Below are 14,944 nucleotides of genomic sequence, written 5' to 3' on the forward strand. Positions count from 1 at the left end.
AGTCCTGCTCTCTTGTGGGCCGACTTGGGGTCAAAATAAGATGGATTAGGAGGAAGGAAGAGGAGAGAGAGAGAAGGAGTGGAGGCGCCAGGGAGAGACAGAAGGCGGGGGGCTTTAGCCCCAAATAGGACCAACTTGATCTCTTCTAAGGGGGAAAGAGACGAAGCCGAGAGGTTTGCTGGTGTGGCCAGGTCTGATGTGATCCGGGAAGCTTTGGAATCATTTTTTATTTCAGCATTTCAAATTTTACACCTTTTCTTGACATCTTTTCAAATTTAAATCCAGCCTCAGAAAACTTGATGTCTGTGTACTTAAAACTAATTTCCGTTTTTGTTCATCCTCCGGGCTTAAACTCAGTATCAGTTGTGACCTGGCAATTATTGGCATGCAAACCCTGCCTGTTTCAAACATACATGGGGGGGGGGGAGACACACCAGCGGTGGGGGGAGGGGGGAGGGAGGAAACATAAGAGAAAGACCACCGAAGACACCTCCCACCCGAGGGGCTTGCAGGAGTTCAGGTAGAGCCACATCCTCCTGCTTGGGAAAGATCTGCCCCCAGTTGCAATCCTGGAGGGTGTCTCCCATGCCTGGGTCAAAAGGAAGTGGTGCCTCCCTCTCCGACTGCAGTCTATCTGATGGGGGAGACTCCTAAGAAATCACTTCAATTGGGTTTTCTTGGCCTGTTGGCTCTTCCTCCTTTTGCTTCTTCCGGGCCTCTGCAGGGGGTCGGGGCGGTGGGTTGCTGGGGGTGCTTAATGGTGCCCCCCACTTGGGGTCGCTCTGGAGGCTTTGCTTCAATGGGGCGCCACTCTTCGCCTCGTATGGCAGCCTGGAGAATAAAACCAGAGGGAAAGGGAGCGAAATTAGGAAACGCTGACTTTCAACATCTGGTGAAAACCCAAACAAGATAAAGTATATATGGAAGAAATTGAACAAAAAGTGCAATGTAATTGATCCAATGAGATAAAGAGCTACAGCAGGGGCATCCAACCTTGGCCGCATTAAGACTGGTGGACTTCGACGCCCAGGATTCCCCAGCTAAACTATGGATTTTAAACTTTGTTCACTGATGTATTCACTCAAGGTGGTTTGGAAATGCAAGCAACTAAATACTAATTTGACAAATATCATTTTAGAGCCAAAAATGCACATACCCATTTCTTGTCACCAAAAACTCATTCACAAAAAAAAACACCTCATTTTTTTTTAAAAAAAATTCTTTTTAAGTGTCCTACCCGTTCCAGCCAGCAGATGGCGCAGGAGGACCACCAAAGGCTTGCACAGGTAAACTTTTGCCACCTGGAAGGACTACCTTCAATTTTGGCTAAATTAAATACTAGACAGACTGACTTAACTCATGAACAACCCACTACATCTTAAGTGGCTAATTAATGATCACTAAAAGGGTGGCATCCTTTAGAATACAAAGGGAGGATGGATCTACTACAGGTGACTTCAGAGTTATATATTCATATATTTTATCTCTCTCTGTGTCCAAAATCCTCTATAAAAATTCTCTTGGCTCTTTCAAAAAAACTAAGGGAGATGAAAACTAATTATGGAAAGCACAATTATCTGGCAGCCACTTACCAGTAAGTAGATGCCACTTGCTATGGCCAGGCAAACGGTGCCAAGGATGGTGGCTAGCAAATATCCTGCAGGAACTGCTAGGCTGCCAAAAGGAAAGTTTAAAGGAGAAAAAAGTTAGCTAGGAATGCGGCCCCTGCGATTATGAGAACCACAATTTCATTTGGCAAGGTTTGAGTTTGGCTCTCCAGAAAACTTTCTATCACCAATGCTATCAAATCAGCTTCCAACTGACACCCGGTCAGCACCTGATTTTACAACCTTTTTTGCAGCAGTCATTAAGTGAAGCCATTGGGGGAGGTTTCCAGAAACTGGAAATTAATATTGATTTCTGGGGGAATGTCACAATCCCAGTCACGTGACCACAAGATATGGCAAATGGACATAAATGTGGTTTTAAGAAGCGGTCACATGACTGTGGGGGAGGGGGAGGCAGACGTCATAACTTTGAAACTGGGCCATAAATAGCTTTTGTCCGTCGTAACGTCAAATTGTTGCTAAGCAACCGGCCCTGAGTCGAGGACTACCTGTGAGTATCTTCACCCTCCTTCATATTCACCCCTGCAACCTTACGCCCTGAGCAGGGGAGCTGCAGCTGAAAATCCTGCCCTGGGTTGGTACGGTGCCCAAGTCTGAAAATGGTTGGGATGCAAATTACCACGCGTGGAGAACGGCCCGGACATAATAATTCCTCGTTAGGGGTCCACAGCTCTTCACAGCCGCTGTGAAATACTTCTGGCCACTGCAGGAAACCAGAATAAAGAGACAGCCAAAGAAGAAAGCACAGAATTAGATGCCAAGTTCAAGGGAAGAAGCATTCTGTGACACTCCGAAAAACACACCCTTTTCCATTTATCAGATTCAGAATAATAACAGGATAACAGTTGGAAGGGACATTGGAGGTCTTCTAGTCTAACGCCCTGCTATACCATTTCAGACCAGTGGCTGTCTAGTCTCTTCTTAAAAACCTCCAGTGATGGAACGCCCACCACGTCTGGTGGCAAGCTGTTCGGCTGATGAATTGTTTTCACTATTAGGAAGCTTCTCCTTTTCTAGGTTGCTTCTCTCTCCTTGCTTCTTGTCTAGCCTTCTTGTCTTGATAAATGCAACAGGGCTAGCTAACTTAATCTCGCCCTGTAGATTCCCTCAACTCAACTTTAGAAAGATCCAGATGGATCTGGACATCCTCCATTTACATAGTTTACTCTGTAGGTCTAAGCAGCAGGGAGGAGTAGAGAAAAATCACATCCTTCTGTGTTTGGCAGCATGAGGACTAGAAACTTCCTCTTCGCTTTAGAGAAAGCCATGTTTCCCAGCAGACTAACTTCTTCCTACAGCCAAGAAACGCAATACTCACCACCTCTCCAGAGTGGATCCCTTTTTCCTCTTCCCTCGGGGATACTCCAAGAAGCAAACAAACACCCCTGCGACTCTTTAGACAAAACGGTTAAGGACAAAAAAGAATAAGGATTCTTTTGAAGGCTTCTCCGAGACAAAGAAAAACCATTTGGGACTACAAGAAACAACCCAGGCGGTTCATTTTAAGCAGGAGGAGGCATTTGGGGCAGAAACCAGCTGGCTCAGTATTTAGGAAGGGTCAGGTCCACAGGTGATATGACAATGAGAATACATTTCCCACCTGGCCAGAGTCCATGCCATCCCCACTATGGGAGAAACACCAGGAAGAGGAAAAAAACCATCTTATGGAGATGAATCTGGCAGTGAGAGGGAACAGTCCCTGCAAAGCAAGATGGGCAGCATACAAATTTAAGGAATAAATAAGAATAAGGCCTGCTTCCTCCCGCCCCCATCTCCTGGGGATGGGAGAAGGAGTTGGAAAGTGTTATAAAAATAATTCAGTAAAAGAAATACACAAACAAACCACAGGCAATAAAACTTTCTTTGAGATAAGAGGTTTATTTCACGAGCAATTTGGAACATGAAAAGCCATCATAGCAGAACAACATTTCAGTAAGATAATACTTACTAACAACCCATTGCAATGAGGTCCAGGGATAGTAGCTAAGTCCAGCAAGGAATAGCTACCATTGGTGGCCCTGATATGAGATTTACCCCCTTCTTTTATCCCCTTTTTCTGAAGCCCACCCAGTAGCATGTAATCTTAACTGGATGTACCTCAGACTGACTGGAAAGTGGGCAAAACCAGCCAAGCGGCTGGCTGGGTTGGGCTGGCCGAGTGATAAGACACCTGGGACCTGAATCTTGGCATGATTCCTATTTCATTTTTGCTGCTCCTTGTTGGGGGCCAAAGAGACCGTCCTCCTGCCAGCATCTCCTGGAAGAAGCATCTTTCGGTTTCTCTTTTGGAAACTGAGAGACATTTATTATTGCAGAAACGTTCCCAAAGATTGTGGCTGATCATCAAGCTTGTATTTTGCCAGTCTAAAAATCCACAATGGCTTCAGATTGGGTAAAATGGGGTGCAGGTTCTTGCCCAGATTCGTGTGTCTTCTTTCACGAACCCTGGCTTTGGCCCCGTGGGTGAAACCACCCCGTGTGGGCTCCCTTCCTCGTGATCTGGGTGGGCTCCTGCTGGCCTTGCCTTTATCATTCTTCTTCCTCTCTGAAACTTTGCAGAAAACCCCGAAGAGCAGAGTTACCAGCAACAGAGAGAAAATGCAATTTCCTGCACCCTTTTTGGCCAATAGGACCTGATCTTCTCTCTTCCAACCTACTCACAGCCACAACGTTTCCAAATTCTTCAACCACAAACATTCCAAATTTTGCAATCTGACTCTGCAAGAAGCAAAGCTGTCTAGCTTCCTTCATTTTTTCTACTTTCTGTCTTGGAACGCCATCCTCATTGATTCTCCATGTTGAATATTTATTTATTTGTATCCTGCCTTCATTATTTTTACAACTAACTCAAGGCAGCGCACGTATCCAGCACACCTTCTCCGTCCTATTTTCCTCACACCAATTACCTTGTGAGTTGGGTTAAGCTGAGAAAGATCGACCCAAAGCCGCCCAACTGGCTTTCATGACGAAGGCAGAACTTAACATTCAGATGCCTTTTAATATGGATATAATTTTAAGAGAGATATAGGCAACTAGGTGTTATTTGTCCTAGCAGGCTGCAGGGGAATAGAATTTATACAATTATCATATGTTTACAAAAGGATACATTGCATAAACCGCAATCTCCCATCTTTTGAATTGGCCTGAAACAGCCACGATGCCACCGGTCACTAAAACTAAAAGAGAGAGAGAGAGAGAATTTTTGTTTGTTTGTGATTATTCACTTTCTATCCACAGCGTATTTTTCGGATCCAAAATTATGCAAACTGGGAAAATGTGTCAACTCCTGAGCCCATGCAAAACCACAGATCGTGTGGATATACATGTTTAGCCTTGCTTTTAATCTCCTTGTTAAAAAAAAGAAACAGATGTACGGGTAGTGCTTAACTTACGACCACAAGGATCCCCACATTTGTTTCTACATGAGACAGTTGTTATAGCAATAGCACTTAGACAGATACACCGCTTCCCAGTGCTTTTACAGCCCTCCCTGAGTGGTTATATGAGTTTTGCCCCATTTACGGCCTTCCTTGCCAGTTGTTAAGTGAATTAACTGCAGCTTGCTTGTCAGAAGGTTGAAAAGGGTGGGTGGGACTCCAGCCCCCATCCTCCTCCTCCTCCTCCTCCTCCTCCTCCTCCAGAGAGCGAAGTGCCCAATGTCCCGGGATGCTTAAGGCCAGAGGGTGGGGAAGGATAAAACGGAGCAGAGGGAGGCAGTGATGCTCTGTGCTGCAACGTTCAGTCGTAGGCATGGAAGGGTGGTGTGTGTGTGGGGGGGGGCCTCCCTGGGGATTCCAACTCCTGGAAGCATCAGGATCCTGGGCTGGGCTGGGGGTCTTTTTTGCTCCCTTCCTGTGGGTGTTAGGATTCAGTGCAGGCACGGAAATGCAGGCAGTTGCTTTGCTCGCCCCCCGCCCCCACCTCTTTCAGGGAGGAAGAGAAGCCAAAAGAGAGAAGTGAAAGCTGCCCCCTCCCACGCGCAGCCCCACCCTCCATCTCCTCCTGCGGAGGGTCAACAGGGGAGGCCGCGCACAGGTTGTCCTCGGTAAAGATCTGGCCCAGCGCTTGGCATGAGCTCCTGTCCACTTGCCTGGGCCAACGGGGCTGTCCGGTTCATCACTCAGGCGGGACCACAATGATTCCATATTAACAATTAGCAGTTGGCTAAGCCCGCCCCCCGTGCCCCTTGGGTCACTTGGGGGGGTTATCTTCCTGTTGAATTAGTCAGCAACTTTCAGGTGTTAATCCATGAAGCTGAGCTGTGATTATGGGTAGAGGGCAGGCAGGGGCCTTCTTTTCGGATAGAAAAAAGGGGTTATGCCCCTCTTTTCCATCCCCCAATGGAGCTTGTTCCTCCCCCCGCCCCCCCAGTGGCGAGTGTCCAGTAGAAGAGCAAACGGGCCAGAAAGGACGGGCTCACACCCCTCCCCCAGCAATGGCCCGGTCTCTTCTTCCAAACTTCCTTCCCCTTATTTTCATGGTTCCACTTCCTCCCTCCTCTTCTCTCGCAACCCACAGCGGGCCAAGCGTTCAATGGGGTGTGTGTGTGTGTGTTCCTTTCCCTTTGCAGCAAGTGGGGGACAGATGGCGCTGAGGGTCCAGGTCCAATTGCCAAACAATTTCTTTCTCCCGCGAAAGAAAACTCTGGCCGCACCTGAACCTGGACAGCCCCCTGTTATGACTCCGGAGCCACAACACCCCCCACCCCCACATCTCTCTCTCTCTCTCTCTCTCTCACACACACACACACATGCACACACGGTGGGGGGAGAGAGAGAGAGAGAGAGAAGGAGAAAGAGAAAGAGGCGGGTTGCACCTTTCAGCATCTTTCCCCGGGACCCTCATTTCGGCCCAACCTGCATCCAGGTGTGGCTCAACCTCCCAAGCCCACTTGTCCGTGGCTGATGGTCGGGGACCATGGGATCGAGAGTCCAAGGCCTGGAGGGAGATGGGGAGGGGAGGGGGTGGTGTCCCTCTTTCCACTCGCGTTTCTGTTCTAAATCCCCCCCCCCCACATTTACCCTCCGGGAAAAGCGGAGGTTGGCGGGAGGGGAGGAAGGGGGGGAAGAAAACTTTTGGAAACTTTGTACCAAAAGAAAGGCGGGGCGGGGGAGAGGGTAAAAAGCGCCAAGAACCGAACCGCAAAGGGGGGAGGAGGGAGGGGAGAAAGCCTGCGCCCCTCCCCTCCCCTCCCCGGCTCAGAGGCTCCGTCACCCCCCGACCCCCGACCCCGAGACTCACTCAGCCCGGCGGCCAGCGCCTGCTCGTTCGCCCACATGGCCCACTCGATGCGCCCCATCGCAACGCCGCCGCCGCCGCCGCCGCCCCGACTCAGCCGGCAGCCTGGCAAGCAGGCGGGCAGGGGAGGCGGGGGGACTCGCGGCGACGTCCTTCCTGCTCCTCCTCTGGCGGCGCCCAGCCAACAACGCCCCGGGGACTTTCCTGGCCCCGCCGCTCGGAGGGCGCTGGGGAAAAAGGGGGGTCCGGGAAAGGCCGGACGGCCGCGGCTCCCGCCGTCTGTCGCCCCCTCCCCCCACCCCGGGCTGAGTCTCGGCAGGAGAGGCGGCCGGAAAGCCGGAGCCTGGTCGGGTGGGCTCTGCCGGGAAGCGCCCCTTATTCTCCTTCTTTGGGGCTTCTGCCGTCCCTTGAAGCCCCCAAGACTGGGGTTTGGGCGGGGCCCGGGCTGGGATTGGGCTCCATCCAGGTGAGGTTGGACTCCAAATCCCATCTGCCTGTGGCTGGTGGGTCGGGGATCATGGGACCGAGAGCCCCAAGGACTGGAGGAGCGGGTCCCCTTTCCAGCCCTCTTTCCATTCACATTCATGCTCTAAACAGGGTCTCCAACCTTGGGCACTTGAAGCCTTGGCGGACTTCAACTCCCAGAATTCCCAGCCAGCAAAGCTGGCTGGGGAATTCTGGGAGTTGAAGTCCGCCAAGGCTTCAAGTGCAAGCTGGATGAGAGCCCCTGACCCAGATGACTTTGGGCCCTCCCTTTCCTTTTGGGGTGGGCTTTGCAGGTAGATTTGTGCCGGGAGGGAATCCAGGACCCTTTTAATGTTGCTTTCGGAAGAGTTTGAACAATGTTTGTTTTTTCTGAATCCTACAACATTTCCATCTGTCTTTTCTCTTGAGAACATTTGTGTGTCGTGAGTTAATTTTATGCTCCATCTTGTCAAAAGTGGTGAACTCCCCCCCCAAGCATTTTTACTCTGGGGAGGGGAGGGGAAGTCAGCACGTAAATGTGAGAAAACGGGCAGAGACCCCCCCCCCCCAAACGGGGATGCCCACAGCCGAGATAAACTTTCCACAAAAGAGCCACGCGCAAGATCTCATTTATTTCAGAAACCTCTCTTAATAATAAAATTGTATCAAAGAAACGAAAGAGTGTTAATGGATATAAATAGGGGGGTCACAAGACTTGAGGTGCCGAATCAAGAAGCCGAGTACGAAACGGGCGATGAGGACAGGTTTAAAACCCTCCAAAACGATCCCTTTGGGCCACAGCCGAAGGCGCCTTGTCAGCCCGGACTTCCCTCCCGCAACTGGCTGGCTCTGGGGCAGCCCCAGAGAGGAGCTGGTTCATCTGCCGCTTGCAGGCATCCCGTCTCCTCCCAGGAGATGGCAGCTCCCATCGTCCACAACCGAAGGTCCTGGGCCGGGCTGAACCAAGAGAAAAAAACCAAAAGGGGAAGAAGTGAAACAGCAGGCAGGGGGGAGGAAACGCCAGGGGCTATAAGAGGGCCATAAAACTATCAGTTGCATTTTATCGTTTGATACGTTGATAACGTTTAATGATTTATCTACCTGAACAGGGACTGAAGCAATGAAAAAACAATGCCAAATAAATACCCAAACGCTTTCTGCGAGATTTCCTTGTTATATCCACCTGCATTTAAATCAGGGGGTCTTCAAACTTGGACAGCTTTAAGGCTTGTGGACTTCCACTCCCAGAATTCCTCCCCCAGTCATGTTAGCTCAGGAATCCTGGGAATTGAAGTCCACAAGTCTTCAAGTTGCAGAGTTTGGGGGCCCTTGATTTAAATGGCCAGGTCTGGGGGAAGGTACAGGGAGGGTGGGCTGATCACTAGGCCCAAAAATAAGATCTCCCAAATGCCGGTGTGGCTAGGCAGCAGGTTGACCCACAAGGACACCTGATGAGGGTAAACACACCTGGAAGTAAAGTCTTTTAAAAAAAAACCCAGGAGCCTAACCCCGTACCTATGCCACACTTCAGCCCATGGGCTCCAAGGGTTTTACGTGCAGGCTAGTATTTGTTTTTCTTTGCAGAACCAATAAGCCAAAAAAAAAAACGTGGCGGGGGAAGAATGTTGATCTGGATGAAAAGTCAGCACCAGCATTGGAGGAAGGAAGGAAAGTTAAAAAATCACTTAACGGGGCCTCCAGAGACACTTCACCCCAATAAAGGGTGAATCTCCCCAAATATTTGTAGCTCAGGATTGAAATGAGGGGTCCTGGGTGGTCTCTGAGCTTGGTGGTTTTCTGGAAGGCTTTTCATGACCCAAACTGGGTAACATCATCAGTGCTGTATAAGGAGTACTGACAGCAAACTCCACTCCTTACAGCACTGATGATGTGGCCTAGCTGGGTAATGAAATGTCTGCAAGAAAACAACCCAGCTCAGAGAGCACCAAGGACCCCTCAAACTTCACCCCAAGGATCAATAAAATGGAAGCCAGTCCTCAGGATGGACAGAGCCCCCTCGCCACCTGATCCCGCTGCCCCCCAACACCTGGCAGGGAGGGTGCCCTCGTGTTCGATGCCACCAGCAGGACAGGCCCCTACCTTGGTGATCAGCAGGTACCGGATGGCTCCTGGGAGAGGATCCCGGACCACCTCCGCCAGCAGCTCCTCCGAGGGAGTCGCTGCCTTCACGGGGAGCCCCTTAAGAAACCTAAGAGGAGAAAAAACCCCGGAGTCAAAATCTGTGCCCCCGACCTCCGGTAAGGGAAACCTTAATTCCTGTTAAAAGTTTTTTCGTTTCTACGTTTGTGTTATTGCAAGCCGCTCGGTCTCTTTGGACGGTGGGATGGGCAGCATATAAATCGAACAATAAGTGAATGATTAAAGAAAAAGAAATAGGCGAAGGAGCCCAAAAGGCAGCAAAACCTGAAGCACATTTTCCAAAAGAAAACAGTCTTTTGATATCAAGAAATAAAATTGTTTAACGCAAAAAAAGAGAGAGAGAGAGAGTGTCAGACAGGGGAATAACCACAAGCACTTGCAGGAGGGATTATAAACAAAGACCACATCCGTTACTTTTAAAAAACAATTGGGGGCTCAAGGGGGGGTTACTCTAACTTCCCAAACAAGCAGCAAAGCTGGGCTCACTCACTGGTCTCCGTTACTCTTGGGAGGGAAGGTGTGCTGGACCACTCCCACAAATTCCTCCAGCGTCTCCTCCAGCAGGAACAGGACAGCGTTGGGACCGGCATCGAACGTATAGGCCACCTGTCAGCAAGCACAGGGTCGGAAAAAGATAAAAGATGGAATAGTTGCTCTACACAGGGCTGTCTATGTGTATTTACCCCTGCTGCATGGCTATAGCACTATTATCTATCCGTATTATTGCCGTCTTTACTTTCGGTTGTTTTGCACGTACAACGAGACCTTCTATACCGGAGGCAAATTCCTTGGGTGTCCAATCCCACTTGGCCAAATAAAGCATTTGATTCGGTTTGGTTTGATCCTTTGACCTGCTGGCCAAAGACGAGAATCGCCAGCCCGCCCCGGGGGTTCCCCATGCCCCACCCCTGGCGCCACAGCGCCCCACGCACTTTGTTTTCCCCGTGATGGGCGTTGAAGCGGTGCACCAGGGCTATGACTTGCTTGGAGGTGTCGTTGAGGTAGAAGATGGGTGGGAAGGTGTCCAAGCAGGTGGCGTGGAACTGGTTGCTGTCCTTCATGGTGAGCTGACCAAAGGCCTCAAAATCCCTCTGCCGGATGTGCTGGATCATCTGGGCCATGCGCTCCGGGACCACAGCCTCGGCACGGTGCTGGAAGAGGAGAACGAGGCTTTCAGGAAGAGACTGGACTGCCATCTGTCTGAAATGGCGTAGAGTCTCCCGCTTGGGCGGTGGGGGAGGGTTGGTTGGACCAGATTCTCAACTCATAAAATATTTCTATGGTCTTTTTAGAGTTTCCAACAGAAAGGGAGGGGGGAGCAGCGTGGGCAACTTGCAAAACCGAAAGTGCATTCCATCAATGTTTTCAAAGATAGTAACTAGGTGACTGGAATTTCTGCTGTGCAAAATTCTAACTGGAGAGCATGACCGATGACTCTGGGCTATGGAGGTGTCCCATTGGAGAATATGAATTACGATACAGCCAGGGGGGTAGGGGGAAAACCAGGGTCAAGGGTGACAATGAATGATGTGCCTCAGTGTTGGCTACCCCCAGGCAGTGCTGGCATGTTAACTCCTAATAAATCCTTTTGAAGTTTGGCTCGAGACTCAGGATTGAAATGGGGGTAACTGCCAGAATCCTGACATCAGGGGGAGGGGGGGCTCTGTGACCAGGCAGCCGTGTCTCTTACCTTCAACAAGAGGCTGGTCTTCACACTGGTCTGCATTCCGGCCGTGCTGCCCACCGCCTTCTTCTCTGCACTCACCTGCCATGGAGGGAGGGGGAAGAGGAGCCATGGGGGGGGGCAGGAAGCATCAGCCGCTCAGTCCTGCAGAAGGGGCCCCCTGCCTCCCCCACCTCCCTAAGCAACGGGGCCCAACTACTAGGCAGCTTTAGTTTCCGTGGTAGGGAACCCAGACTCACCACCAGGATCAGGACTCGCAGCTCCGGCCAGTGCGTCTCTGGCGCCACCTGTTGGGCCACGCTGTCTTTGCCGTCGGCATCGCTCCCCATCACCCACTGCACAAAGCCCCCAAACATACTCCGGCAGGCGCTCCCAGAGCCCTGGCGAGCAATTTCGGACAGGTCCCCCTCCACGCCGTAGAGTTGGGCCAGAGTGTAGACTGGAAGGGAAGCGAGAGGGCAGCCGGTCCCACAGCAGAACTTCTCCCGGGGGCCACACCCTTAGGAGGTTTGGGGGCAGAACTCCCCAAATAAATGTTTCTGGGAGGCGGAGTCCAGCCCAGATTAGAACTGGCAGCCCTTGAGAAAGGGATCAGCAGGCTGGTGTGATCCACAGAGCACACTGTGCAGTACGCAGCAGAGTCCAAGGATGCCTTGGTGGAAACTCCCTGGAGGGGGCTAGAGGGGGCCTCCTGGAAGCAGGCAGGGCTGGCTGGACTTTAATCAGCAACCCCAGCCCACATGCCACGAAGCCACCACTTCGGGTCTCAACCTCCCCCATCCGTTTTCTGTCCGTGGCTGCCATTCCTTCCCAGCCACAACAAGGAGGCAAATCACAAAGTCAGGAATCTCAAGACCCCCCCGCCAGTCTGACCCCCAGGGCCCCCACTGGGACCAGCTTCACTTACCCAGGCAAGCGTAGCCAGCAGCAGAAGAGGCCAAGCCCGCCGCAGTGGGGAAATTGTTCTCCGAGGCTATGTGGACTTTGTAGCTCAGGGGAGGGAGGTCCCCCTCGTCACCCCCATTTTTCTCACCATGGCGCTTCCTAGCCAGGCGACGGACTGAGAGAGAGAGAGAGAGAGAGAGAGAGAGAGAATGAGAGAGAGAAGGGAGCTAAGGTTGCTTGGGGGAAAGAGGCAGAAACAGATATCCCTGCAGAATTGGTTTGGATCTCTGGTAAAGTCTGCAATCGGCTGGGGAATTTCTCACAAACATGGTGTCAAAGCGTTTGCAGTGTGACTGTTATTATGAGACAACCCAGGATCAAAACACAGCACACAGAGGTCTAGACATTTAACAGCGTTTATGTACAAGACATATACAGACATATATGTGGTAGGCAAAATAACTTACAAGCAAGCAAACTTCTTAACTCTACACACTGAGAACTCTGCAATGAATACAGGACACAAGGAGAGAGAATATGACCTCTAATGGCTGCCTCTTATATAAACACCTCTTAAAGGGATAGAACCCATCCCCAGTCTTAAAGGGAAATACCCATGCTATACTGATTCATTCTTATTGCATCAGCCACATCTGGTAAGCTTCACTGCTGTTCAGCTCTTAAATCCCAAGAGCTTAATCCAGAGGTCTTCAAACTTGACAGCTTTAAGACTCGTGGACTTCAACTCCCACAATTCCTCCTCCAGTCACGTTAGCTAAGGAATTCTGGGAGTTGAAGTCCACGAGTCTTAAAACTGTCAAGTTGGAAGACCCTTGCCTTAACACATGGTTAGACATTTCCTCTATGCTGTGTCTCACCCAGCAACTATCATCCTGGGTATCTCCACTAAGGGGGCTAGGGGTTCTGAACTGGTCAAATACTATAATAAAGTTTGCTACTGTTACTAGAGAGAAAAGCACTTAAAAAAATATTCTTCATAATAAAAGCATCCAATTATGCAGCGTCTCTCTCTGCCGTCCAAAGCAAGGTGACTCCTTGGGCTGAACTCAGTTTCTGTGTCCAGTGGAAATCCCCAGGGCAAAAGAAACAGGCCCTGCTCACTGGTGCTCAGGCCTTCAAAACAAAGAATCAGAAACACCAGAACATTCAGAAGCCAAGCTGGGCGGCCCTGCGCTTACTTTCCCGCAGGCAGGTCTGGAGACGGGGCTGTTCGATGTCAGCCGGCTCCCCATTCAGCCAGAGGCGGTCCTCCGTGAAGTCCCGGCTGAGAGCGGCTGTGGTGGTTGTTTTCAGCTGTAACAGAACAGAAGCCACGGCAGGTCAGACCTCCAGCCTGGAGCAAGTGTGAGGAAGCCCACAAAGCCTCTGGGCGTTCCACGAATCCACCCTCACTGGATTATCCCGTTAAGCCACTGGATCTCTTCTAGTGGTTCATGAGTGAGGGGATCTCATCACCTGCCTCCAAATGTTAAATGAAGTGGCTGTGGCAACACTAGGGCAGCCAAAGAGGGCAGCTCCCAGAAATGAACGAGGAAGAAGAGCAGAAGCAACCTTGACAGGATTTTCAGTTAAAATTGCAGCTCTTAAAGGGGTTTTAAGTGGTCCTAAGGCAGAGGCCTCCAAACTTCACAACTTGAAGACTTGTGGACTTCAATTCCCAGAATTCTCCAGCCAGCCATGCCTGCTTTTTCTCTCTCTTAGTCTCCTAAAGTGGAGAGATATTGCAGAGGAAGGGATTACAAGAGAGTAAACTATGCTGGCTGGGGAATTCTGGGAGTTGAAGTCCACAAGTCTTCAAGTTGCCATGTTTGGGGAACCCTGTCCACATTCGGTCTGCAGGCAGAAGTCGGTCACCCCAAACAAAACGGGCCACTTGTGAGAGTCTGGCACCAACCTGATCTTGGTGCAGGGTGACGCTGAGGGATGAATTAACAGGCAGGATCAGCTTTTCGTCTCGCTTTCCCCCTGGATGAGGAAAGAAGGACATGGCTTGAACTGGGGACAAACTCAGCACCGCAGGACAGGTCCCTGAATCTTCCACGGACGGAGAACCTCATAAATCGGGAGACTGACAGAGCCGCTCCAACCTGTTTTCTGGACTTTAATTACAGCTTGCAGGCAAACCTATTATTTGTGAAGGATCTTCCTCCTTCTCCTGATCTCTCTATCGATTTGGCTGCCAGAGCAGGGTTTACCATGGAAAACCAGACGTTCCACATATTGCTTCAGAGTCTACAGGTACATTCAACACAGGTATATTTATTGCGAAGGAAGTACAGAAGATTATAGCCTACGACACCAATTTCTCCGTATTTGGCACCCGTGTTCGTAAAAGCAATTGGCCCCTGTAAGCCTTCTTCAAGAGGGCTCGTTTGATTTCTCCTTGCTCGTCCTGGCCCTTGATTCACGCCTCCTTGGGGTTCCCAGGCCCCTCTTTCCTGCAGGGAAAGGGTTTTTTTTTTTCATCATACTGACAGCAAGAGCCTCTTGGAGCCCCCTCGGTCTCTCCTCTCCCCCCCACTGCATTTCCCCACCTCCTGATCCCACCTGCAGCTCTGACTGGGGATCTCCTGGTGGTCCCCCATCCAAGCCGCCTTCACCAGCATCACCAGCCCTCCTGGAAAACCACCCCGGGCCCTTCGCGGGCTCCACGCAGCCACTCACAGTACTTGACCACCGCGATGTTGACCGGCGCCGTGCAGGTGACCAGAGCCGGCCGCTTCTCTCCGGCCACGGGCGGACTCATGACCACCGCCGTTCCCTTCCTCAGCAGGACCCCGGCCCGGCCTGCCCAGCGCTCGCGCTCCCGTCCCAGTCCTCCCAGTCCGCCCTTACTGGGATCGGAGCCCGAGTCCCCCCTCCT

General features: G+C 51.1%; 2 protein-coding genes across 3 annotated transcripts; both read right to left on the reverse strand.

The window, feature by feature from the left end:
- Positions 1-508: 508 nt before the first annotated feature.
- On the reverse strand, positions 509-6,985 carry CYBA (cytochrome b-245 alpha chain). The gene is given in 7 exon segments (XM_087940320.1): positions 509-750; positions 752-831; positions 1,593-1,674; positions 2,248-2,331; positions 2,947-3,021; positions 4,735-4,804; positions 6,870-6,985. Coding segments are annotated over 7 exon segments (549 nt in total). The 5' UTR covers positions 6,928-6,985; the 3' UTR covers positions 509-650.
- Positions 6,986-7,947: 962 nt separating this feature from the next.
- Positions 7,948-14,940, reverse strand: MVD (mevalonate diphosphate decarboxylase). Of its 2 annotated transcripts, none has more exons than XM_087940315.1 (10): positions 14,746-14,940; positions 13,976-14,046; positions 13,260-13,374; positions 12,083-12,235; positions 11,415-11,614; positions 11,182-11,256; positions 10,424-10,642; positions 9,982-10,097; positions 9,432-9,540; positions 7,948-8,288 (listed from the first exon to the last, which is right to left on the reverse strand). In XM_087940315.1, exons 1-10 carry the CDS (start codon positions 14,825-14,827, stop codon positions 8,208-8,210), a joined length of 1,221 nt encoding a protein of 406 aa, XP_087796441.1. In that variant the 5' UTR covers positions 14,828-14,940; the 3' UTR covers positions 7,948-8,207. The 2 variants fall into 2 exon arrangements, with proteins under 2 accessions (XP_087796441.1, XP_087796442.1); XM_087940316.1 differs by having other exon boundaries at positions 13,976-14,313.
- Positions 14,941-14,944: the final 4 nt, after the last annotated feature.

This window comes from Pseudonaja textilis, chromosome 11 (genome assembly GCF_049901715.1).
Source record: "Pseudonaja textilis isolate UNSWEBS1 chromosome 11, rPseTex1.2, whole genome shotgun sequence".
Lineage (NCBI taxonomy): Eukaryota > Metazoa > Chordata > Lepidosauria > Squamata > Elapidae > Pseudonaja > Pseudonaja textilis.

Coding starts and splice junctions, on each gene's coding strand:
- MVD (XM_087940315.1), bottom strand. CDS start 14,827: ATGAGTCCGCCCGTGGCCGGAGAGAAGCGGCCGGCTCTGGTCACCTGC. Junction 14,047..14,745: donor CATCGCGGTGGTCAAGTACT/GTGAGTGGCTGC, acceptor TTCCTCATCCAG/GGGGAAAGCGAGACGAAAAG. Junction 11,257..11,414: donor TGCGAGTCCTGATCCTGGTG/GTGAGTCTGGGT, acceptor CCTCCATGGCAG/GTGAGTGCAGAGAAGAAGGC.